Source organism: Vombatus ursinus, unplaced genomic scaffold (assembly GCF_900497805.2).
Source record: "Vombatus ursinus unplaced genomic scaffold, bare-nosed wombat genome assembly UNPS02012082.1, whole genome shotgun sequence".
Lineage (NCBI taxonomy): Eukaryota > Metazoa > Chordata > Mammalia > Diprotodontia > Vombatidae > Vombatus > Vombatus ursinus.
The window spans coordinates 2867464-2878575 of record NW_020951860.1 but is presented as its reverse complement, the minus strand read 5'-3'; the positions used below and the strand labels follow the sequence as shown (position 1 = coordinate 2878575).

The 11112-nt window shown below is 38.4% G+C and overlaps 1 protein-coding gene across 1 annotated transcript in view; it reads right to left on the bottom strand.

Moving 5' to 3' along the window:
- Nucleotides 1–11112, bottom strand: part of CACNA1C (calcium voltage-gated channel subunit alpha1 C) — a 752540-nt gene that overhangs the window by 341860 nt on the left and 399568 nt on the right. Inside the window, exon 4 of the mRNA XM_027857289.1 lies at nt 2056–2195. Coding sequence (XP_027713090.1) covers nt 2056–2195 — 140 coding nt within the window. The remainder of the gene's footprint in view (nt 1–2055; nt 2196–11112) is intronic.

The following is an 11112-nucleotide window of genomic DNA, read 5'->3' as shown; positions in this document are numbered from 1 at the left end:
ACAGGTAGATAGGCTGAGGAGCCCTGGGAGTGGCAACCTCTATACCCCACCCCTCCAGGTCATCAGTCCTGCTTCTGCACTAGCCTTCACAGCCATCATATGGAAAAGCAACTACTATGGAAAAGGGGCCAACCATTCCCACCAACTACCAACCAACTACCAACCAACTCTATATACAGGGTAGGCAAATTAGCCTAGCTGAAGCAGCCAGGGACCCTGAGGAAGAGACAAAAGGCAGTCTGTGGTAGCCATGTCAAACCACTACCACTACATTGACCACCATCTCTTCTCAGACTCTGCTAGAGATTCTCCAGGACCCTGAACCCAAGCCTTGGGAATAGCATTGCTTCGATGCCAGTGCCCTTAGCCACCGTCCTGGGAAGTAATCCCTGTGGAGATGCAGTCTGGTAATTCCTCCTGCACAGCTACTGAAGACCCAGAAAGGAAAATTTTTGTCACCAGTCACTAGTACTTTCAAATGGCTTCACACCAAAATCGGATATGATTTTATCAGTAGAAATGATATTTTAAAAAGATGCATAGAGATTCATAGGTGTTACACATTGCATGTATTTTTGGACTTTTTCAATATATTGATCAATTGTCCTGATTTTTTCTCTTCTCTAAAAAATACCATTTATTATATGGGATGACTTTCTGGGTAGGGGAGGGGGATAGTTGGGTGAACTATGATGATGCAAGAAATAGAAGACATTGCCATCTGCTTTGCCCCTACACCCCAAGGTCCGTGGGACTTTTCCATGTGATTTGCAGCTGAAACTTTTCATATACGTTGTTCCCCCCATTAGAATGTGAGCATCTTGAGAGGAGAGACTGTGTTGTTTTTCTAGTTGTACCCTCCCCCCTGCACTTAGCACATTGCTTTGCATACTTAATAAAGTCTTTATTCATTTATTCAGGTTTTTTTAATAGTTGATTTCAGGTTTTATTTTAGTATATTTATATTTGATCATGAGATTGTTGCCATTAAACTGGAAAGTGCTGGAGCAGTCATAGTGACCATTTAGTTCAATCCCCTTCTTTTATGGATGAGGATACCCCACAGAGGGTGAATGACTCGTCCAAAGTCATACGAGTTAAGTGGGTGAGTGTGCATTTATACTCAGACTCTAGGATTCCAAGTTTTCAATTTTTAAGTTTGTTTTAAGCAAGAGAAATCATTTTTGAAAAATCTGCTTAAATAAAAATTGTCTCCTGCACAGAAATGACCCAGGGCTGGTCAATAAAGTCAGTCAGTAAACATTTATTAAGCACCTACTATGCGTCAGGCACTGTACTACATGCAGAGGATACAAAGAAAGGCAAAAGACAGACTCGAGGAGTTTACAATCTAATGGGAGAGACAACATACAAACAACTATGTACAAAGAAGTGATATACAGGATAAATGAGAATTAATCAACAGAGAAAAGGCATTAGAATTAAGGGGGATTGGGAAGAAATAGCAGGTAGAGGCTAGTGGGTGGTCAAGTTTCTGTAGTCTTTTCTTTGTCAACTGCTCTACACAAAAGCAGGATGGGAGCTGGCAAACACAGAAAAGAAGCATTGGATCATCAGTGCATTAGCCCATCATCGGATCATTAGCCAATGCTGTCAACCCATAAAAAAGATTAAAAAAAGGCATCTCTTTATTTTGAAACCAGATCTCTGAACCTGGCTTGTCCTCATTTTCTAGCTTGCTACTGGATTTTTCATCTTTCAGATTTTAATGTTAACTTTCTCCTGAGTCAAAAACTGTCCTTGAGATACCTTTCTTGTCTTGTTGATTCTTTCTCTCTCCTTTTCACTCCATTCATCTGATTTTGAATTCCCACTGGAAGTATTTTTCAGCTAGAGACTATGTTGATCCCCCTGTCCAACCTAGCAGAAGACAGAGCTGCCTCTATTTGTTATGAATTCATTCCATTTCCCCCTTAATTGTTCCTGGCCCTGTCCCAGATGCAGCCGAAGTACTGTATTCATAATATTGGTTTATATATATATATATATATGTATATGTGTATGTATGTATGTATGTATGTAAACATTACTTACTTGGCACTCCAGACACTAGGCGTAAGGGGCGCAGCACTCGGAAAGCCCTCAGGGCCTTTACATCAAATCCAGCCCCTTTTCCTCCTAATGCATTTGCCCCATCTGCTTTGGTTGCTTGTTCTAAAATTGCACTAAACAGCCTAGAAAAGAGAGAGAGAGAGAAAAAAAAGGATGCTCTAAGGGAAGTGGTAAATTGTATTTTTTGTGCCCCAGAACTCTTGGTTTTTCCCTTTTATCTCTTTCATGATGTGGTGGTTTCTATGTCTTACTCTCCCCAAATGTATCCTAGAAAGACCTAGGGCTCTTTCCATACTCCACTATTATCCCCATTCTTCAACTGCTTTATTAAAAGCTGGTCTCAGATCTTTCATTCATACTAAATCACATTAAGGTATAATTGACTGATAACAGCTTAAAGTTTTACCCTTCTGAGAGGATTTGCATTTCAACAGGGATCAGTCCTAAGCTAAAGGGATGAAACTCTGACACTTGAGGTATAGGGGAAAGATTTCTTCATGTATCAGGGCTTTATCAACTGCTTAAAATAGTAATTATTGTGGAATACAGCAAAGCTAATTGATCCAGCATAGGGAATTAAAGCCATGACCTGGGCCCTTTGCACCATTCTATAGACATTAAAGTTAATCCACCACTATGAAAATGCATTGACTAGATCAGAAGGGGTTAGGGACAGAACTGGACATTAAAAAATAAACCCTCAAACTTTTTTATTTTCCCTATAGATGCTTCTGAGACATTGAATGAAACAAGGAGGGGTAAGAGACTTTAATAGTAAGATGTAGTCACTTGACTAGGGTCACAGGTACAGTCCTATCTAGAGGTAGGGGAATAGACTAGAAGTTTTCTGAAGTACCATGTAAGTCTTAGGAGTCATGATTTGATCAGTATTATTCTCTTTAATGTAAGTGATAGATTAAACAGGATGTCTTGAGAACCTTAGAGCTAATAACTGAGTCCTGATGACACTTTCCTTATATATGACTGAGATGGAAAGTCCAGATCAGATTAGAATAAGGACTATCCCTACCAAGGATTGTCCTTATATCAAAATAGTACTTGTGGGTGCTTGTGAGACAGACTGAAGAGGCTGATACCTTATACCTGTAAACAGGGTATGCTAGGTATTCCCAGGCTCACCCTAATGTCTCCAAAAAAAAAACCCACCCTTATATTTTTAAGTTAGTATTTTAAAGCTTGTTATTTGAAAAAAAATTGTTGTTTTAGTTTCTCTAATTCATTTGATGTCCTTTATGACTGAGTTTTCAATAACTGTTTGCTTTAAAAAAATTCCTTAGGTACACATCCTAATGGAATGTGCTGCACACGCCTCTGCTTGTTATACTGAGTTTACGTGAAAATTGCTCTTGTCAATGGCTGTGGTCACTGTTCTGAGAGTCTCTCTTTCAGGATGGGAGTCACCAGCTCTTCCATTTACTGTGTGGCCTTGGTAAAATGTAGAGGAAACAATGGTGGTCTTGGAATGGTTTCAAATCTCTGGTCTGTAAATTACTAAATAGGGAGCAAATAGTAAAGTCACTCAAAACTCTTCATCTACTCATCATGAAGGGATTAACCCACATATCTTATTTTATGCATTGAGAGACATTATTCTGAGAAGCGATCCCATAGACTTTACTGGTACACTAAAGGGGTCCATGACATAACAGAAAAGGTTAAGAACTTCTGAGGATGTTCTCCAAAGACTAACATTCTGCTATTCTGTGACTTCAATTTTCTGGGGCTCTGCTTCTCCATTTGTACAATGAAGGGCTTAGAGTAGATAATCAAATTTAAGAATTGTCTGTTAATGAATGAACCTACTCTGTGCCAAGTTCTATGCTGGGTGCTAAAATACAAAGAAAGAAAGACATGGGCCTTGCCCTCAAGGTGCTTATATTCATTCTAGACAGGTTGTTGAGGTGACAGTGAAAGAGTTAAGCTGAGTCCTGAAAGGAGATAGAAATTCTAAGAGGCAGAGATGAAGAGGAAAATCAATCTAGGCATTAGGAATAGCCTATTTAAAAGCTGAGAGGTAGAAGCTAGAACAGCAAGTATGGGGAGCATCAATAGTAGCTGGAATCAGTATACAAGCATCAATAAAGCACCTACTGTGTGCCATGTACCACTAAGCCCTGGGGATACAAAGCAAGGCAAAAAGCAGTCCCTGTTCTCAAGGAGCTCACAGTCTCATGGAGAAGACTACATCTAAACAATTATACTGCATGTACAAACACAATATAAGTTGGCCATAATTTTAGAGAGAATATATTAGCATTGAGGAGGATAAGAAAAGGCTTCTTATAAAAGGTAGGGTTTTATTTGGAAAGATAAAGGAAGCCAAGGAGCCTAGGTGAGGAAGAGGAAGAGGGAGAGTATTCCAGGCATGGGGGGCAGTCAGTGAAGATGCCCAGAGTCAGGAGATGGATTGTCCTCTCTGAAGAACAACAAGAAGGCCCATATCATTGGACCACAAAATCCAGTGGAGTAGTAAGGTATGAGAAGACTGGAAAAGGAGAAGGGGGCCAGGCTATCAAGGGCTTTGGACACCATACAGGATTTTATATTACACGTGAGGAAACTGAGGCCCAGAAAAATGAGGTGATTTGCTCAAGGTCATATAGATGACCTTGACAGAGCTGAAATTTGAACTTAGATCTTTCTAAACCCAGTGCTCCTTTTTCTATACTGTATTACATGTTAGGACTGATACCCTAGATCGGACTGATATGTGTGTCTATATATATATATATATATATATGTATATGTATGTATCCTTTAGTAGATATCCTTTAGTAGACCATGACCCTGGGGTGACAAGACTGCTCTGTGCACTTTTGAATAGAAATAAATCTACTGTTCATATATATATATATATATATACGTATATATATAAAAATATATGTAAAATTTATATAAATATATTTACTTATAATACATTTATCATATCTACATAAATATATTTATACAGATATAGAAATATATTATATTAACATGTTAATATATTATAATATAAAATATAACTATATTAATATATTGTAGTATATTGTATTATAATATAATTAATATATTGATATATATGTATAATTTATATAAATATATTTATTTAAAATATACTTATATCTATATAAATATATATTTATATAAATAAATTATAAATGAATAAATATATTTATATAAATTATATATATGTATAAAACTGTAGATTTATTTCTCTTCAAAGGTGCACAGAGCAGTCTTGTCACCCTAGGGTCATGGTCTACTAAAGGATATAGGTATTAGAAGGTTTGGCTGATCAGAAAGGTATAGTTGCTATAATAGCAAGGGAGATCAGCTGCTGCAAAAGCCTGGAAATCTCTTTGGAAAATTATTCTTTCTAGGTAAGTAGGCCTCTTGGGGGCTGTTGGTGCTTCAGGTTGGAAGAACTTTTTCCCCTAACATGGCCCTCCCTTCAGCACCCTAACATCTTCCTTCCCAACCTTTCGATCTCCTACCATGGCAAACTTTGAAGAGTCATGTAGCTTCAGCAAAGAATATTCTCTTATGAATTAGAGAGGAAAAGGAAAGTAATGCTTTTGCATTGGTCACTCAGAGGACATGTCAAACTCCAATTTGCCTGTAGGAAGTCACAAACCTCTAGGTGAGCACAGACCAAAACAAACAAACAAACAAAAAAAAAGAGTGAGGGAGGAAGAGAGTACCTAGTATAAGGAAAAACTCAATGAGATTTTTTTGTGCAGTATTATAAAGGGTACAGAAAAAAGGATACTTCTGTGGTACGGGATGAAGAAAGTTTCTCAGTACAAGATTTTCCAGATAAAAGAGAAATGTCAAGAGTTAAGATCATGCCATTTCTAGACCAGATGCAGGTGTTGAAGAACAAGCTGAAGCAGAGTGTTGTGACATCAGCAGGAAAAAGATCAAGGGTCTTAGACTCAGGGATGGAGAATCTGTGGCCTCAAGGTCACCTATTGCCTTCTAGGTCTAGATTTTGGGTGAGGCAATCGGGGTTAAGTGACTTGCCCAGGGTCACACAGCTAGTAAGTTTCAAGTGTCTGAGGCTGGATTTGAACTCAGGTCCTGCTGACTCCAAGGCCAGAGCTCTATCTACTGTGCCACCTAGCTGCCCCTAAGTCCAAATTTTACAGGCAAATCCTTTTATTAAGGGGGAATTTGTTCAGTGAAGTTTAGATTTAGTCAAAGGACCACACTTGAGGACCTAGAGGGCCACATATGGCCTCAAGGACACAGGTTCCCCACCCCTGGTCTCAGTAAACAACCAACTGGCCAAGAGTCTGTGATGGAAAACTCTAGCATCAAAAACTATCTTCTTAAGATCTAGGAGGGTTGAGTATTTAGTGTGATGACTGTAAATTTCCTTCCTATAATAGTTTCATTAGATCAGTTATAGTGGCAGCAGGCCCCAAACAGGCTCCATAAGCTTCTTGTACTGTGGGCAATGGGGGACTTTAGCTATCCTCACTGTGAAATGGCTAGACCCATGTCTTTGGATATAATCATGCCCCACAGGGTCCCACTGAGGAGTAACAAAAATCACACTTTCATAAAACCATTCATTGAGAGTTGGAGGAGACATTAGAAGTCACCTACTCCAACCCTATCATTTTACAATTGAGGAAACTGAGGCCCAGAGAGTTTAAGTGACTTGCCTAAGATCATATAGCAAATAAATGGTAGAAACAGGATCTGAATCCAGATCCTGACTCCAAATCCAATATTTTTCATACTGTACCATACTGTTTTGTGGATGAGAAAGTACAATCTCCATGCAAGAGAATGATTCATAGCTAAGGGCAATGAAAATACTCTCCCACTGGACTGAGCTAAAAGGTAAAATCTACCCTGGGTTCCTTAGTGATGTCTTTTCTATGTTCTCTCTTGTCACCTAGAATTGGGTCATGCACTGTGGGAGCAGTCAATCAATTTTAACTGAATTAAATCAGCAAAGGAAGTAATGAAGGTACTCAGCTGGAAAGAAAAAAATGAACCCTTGCATGTCACCCTTGGCCTTCTATTAGTCCTAGAAACAGTCATTCATCCAAGGACTGAAATTGACAGTCTCCTGCCTGAAATTTATTTTTTATGATTGTGGAAAAGCTGACCAGAAAACTGAGCCCTGGGGAAGGAGGTGAACTAATAGCATTTGGGATCATGTGTAGCTGTACTTATCTGTCCTGAAGATCCCTCTTTTGTACACAAATTGGAAGAAATAGCAGAAGCTTCCAGACTCTGGTGCTCGTCTTACTTCTTCTCCACCTATTGACATTTCTTCCTTCCTTTAAGACTCAACTTAAATGCTACTTCCTCTATGAAGTGTTCCTTATCTCCTAAGATGAAAGCGATCTTCAGGAGATAGTTCCATCATTTTTCAGTTGGGTCCAACTCTTTGCGACCCCAATTGGGGTTTTCTTGGCAAAGATGTTGGAGTGGTTTGCCATTTCCTTCTCCTGCTCATTATACAGATGAGGAAACTAAGACAAATAGGGTTAAGTGATTTGCCCAGGTTCACATAGCTAGTAAATGCCTGAGGCTGGATTTGAACTTATGAAAAATGAGTCTTTCTGATTCAAGCCCAGTGCTCTATCCACTGTACCATCTAACTGCTGGAAGTGATCGTGCCCTTCTTTATTTTTATCTATCTATCTATCTATCTATTCATTCATTCATTTACTTATTTATTTTTGGCGAGGCGATTGGAGTTAAGTGCTTGCCCAGGGTCACACAGCTAGTCAGTGTCAAGTGTCTGGTATGAGACTGGATTTGAACTCAGGTCCTCCTGACTCCAGGGCTGGTGCTCTATCCACTGTGCCACCTAGCTGCCCCACTTTCTTTAATTTTTAATAGCACTTTGACACTGCATGTATGTAATTCTCCTTTGTATCATAGTTATTTCTATTTCATGGCCCTTTCACCTGCATTAGATTCCAAGGTCCTTTGCAGAAGAGTTCCTGTGATATCTATCCATGCCTTGTACATGATTAGTATTTAATGAATGTTCATTGAAGGAACACATAAGGGAATGAATGAATTTCAAAGTTCTCTGGAGCCAGGTCTACACTAATGGAATAACTAGCTTTTTGTTTGACTGGGACAGTTCTGATATCTATTCAGTCAAAGTCAGTTCTTAGCAAAGGTAGAAAACAAAAATCAGATTCCATCCCCCTCCACCTGAACAGCAATCTAAGTGACCAGAAAAAAAAGAAGCTCACTTCAAAATGATGTAAATTCCTGTAAGGAATTCCTGTAAATGATGTGGATTCCTGTAAGGAAGGTCCAGTGGCAGAACAAGCATGGACAGATACAAATGAAACTGATAAGTCCTGAGAGGTTGCTCTCTGCATTGAGCTTGGTTTTCTGTGATAGTACAAAAGTACCTAGTGACAGCTTGACTTGCAAGCTATTTTTTCAGTCTTTTGACTTTGTTTTATTGTTTCTTGATGTCTCATTGAGTCATTAGCTTCCACTTGACCAATTCTAATTTTTAAGGAGTTATTTTCTTCAATATTTTTTGTGCCTCTTTTACCAAGCTGTTAATTCTCTTTTCATAATTTCTTATGTAGCTCTCATTTCTTTTCCCAACTTTTCTTCTACCACTCTTACTGATTTTTACTTTTTTTTTTAATCTTTCTTTAGCTCTACAGGAATTTTTGTTGGTTTTATGTCCAATCGCATTTTTTCTTTTGAGGCTCTGTCGTAGATATTTTTAAGTTACTGTCTTTTTCTGAGTTTTCACCTTGACCTCTTCTGTTACCATAATAGCTTTTCATGCCCAGATTTTTTTTAAATCTCATTTTCCCAGCCTTTTCTTGACTTCAGACTTTATATTAGAGTTGTGGTCTGCCCACTTCTGAGGGGTTGGCTGAGCTTGTAGTTTGATATGAGGGTCTGTAGATTTTCAGTGTTTTCAAGGTGGCATGATCTAGAGAGAGGTCTCTACTGGTCTGTGCTCTGGTATTTACCCAGACAAAGCGCCTACACCTTCACCACTGGAACTACTCCTCTCTGCACTGGGACCACAACCTGGCACTAAGTAATAGGCTATGGAGCTGCCAAACGACATTGATTCTGTACCCAGTGCTATTGCAGGGGGTCCCCTGGAATCTCTTTATGACCAGGTGTTCATTCTCCTTACCATTCCTGTGTGTTGGCTGCTTCTAATGCTCTCTCTGCTGCTGTAGCTGCCACTGTCCTGGCCAGCTTTTATGCTGGTGTCCACAGGTTTTTCTTTCTATTTTCCTAAGCTGCCCTGGGCTGGAAAAATGACTCAATGTGACTTTTTGTTGGCCTTTTCACTTAGAATTTGATTTGGTATTTTCTGTATTTGTTTTAAAGGAGAAGTTTTAGGGAAAGTTTGCTACCATCTTGACTTCCTATTCAAGATTCACTTCTGACTATATATCTATATCTATAACCATATATCTCTCTATCTATTTTTCTTTCTCCCTGGACAAGGATCACTTAACCTCTCAATGCACTAGCCTAATCAACTCTCTAAGACATTAAGCTGCAGAGAAGGTACCAAACTGTATTGGTAGGGATAATTTCCTTTCTTGGGCATTCTCTAAATTGATGAAATCACAGATTCAATAAAATAAAATAATGAGGGCTCATGTTTATATAGCACTTTAAGGTTTAGGAAGCATTTTCCTCTCCACAGCCCAATGAAATAGGCAGGGCCAGTACTTCTATTCCTGTTCTATAGGTGAAAAAAACTGAGACAGAGAGGTTTAAGTGAATTGTCTAGCATCACATAGCTAGTGTCATAACCTGTCTCAAAGGATAATTATGAAGAAATCACTTTATATACCTTAAAATATTATACAAACCCAATCTATATATACTGGACTTAAGCCCTGGGCTTCTAATGTTAAGGTCTGAAAGCAGGATGTTGAAGGATTCTTTTGCAAAGCAAATTACCAATATCAGAGTTCATCTAGGGGAAACAAAGTCAAGAACCTCAAGGGAAATATGAGGAAAAAAAGGACTGAAGGAGGACTAGCATAACCGATTCTCAAACTCCATTATAAAATAGCAATCAAAAATGTGTAATACTGGTTACAAATACGGAAGTTGATCAATGGAACAGAGTAGATAAACAAGATCCAGAAATAAGTGAACACAGTAGCTTAATGTTCGATAAATCCAAAGATACTAATTATTGGAATCAGGACCCCCATTTGACAAAAAACTCCTACAGAAACTGGAAAGCAGGTTAGCAGAAATTGGGTTTAGACCAGCCTCTTGTACCTCATACCATAATTAGTTCCAAATATGTGTCTTAAATATGAAAGATCACATTATACAAAGAGAGAGGAAGAAAGAGGGAGAGAGGGAAAGAGAGAGAGAAAGAAGAAGAAGAAGAAGAAGAAAGATTCTTGCATGATTATGCTTAGGGGGAGAAGTCTTAACAGAATAGAGGTGACCATAGAAGTTAAAATGCATAACTTCAATGTAAAATGGAATAGGTTTTATATGAACAAAATCAATGAAGCTAGAATTGGAAGCAGTTAATTCAGAAAAATCACTGCCGTAAATATATCTGATAAAGCTCTGACATGAAAAATATATAGGGAATTGAAATAGATATATAAGTACAAGAGCCAATCCCTAATAGGTAAGTTGTCAAAGGATATGAATAGGCAATTTTCAAAAGGAATAAAAGTGATAAAGCACTATAAAAATATTCTCCAGATCATAAACAATAAGAGGAACGCAAATAAAAGCAACTTTGAGGTTTCACCTCATATCCATCATATCGCCAAATACGACAAAAGACAAAAATAGTACATCTCAGAAGAGCTGTGGGAAGACAGACACACTAATGTAGTATATTCATTTGGTATATTTTCTTAAAGCATATGGTGGGTTTTCTTTTAACAATCTGTACTGAAGAGGGACAGGGCATATTGAGGAACATGTGCCTGGTGTACATTTATTAACATTTCCCTTGTTTTCTGTCTGGCAGTGGGGATAGAGACCTGGATTTGAATCCTGCCTTTGATACTCTGGGTTTTAGGA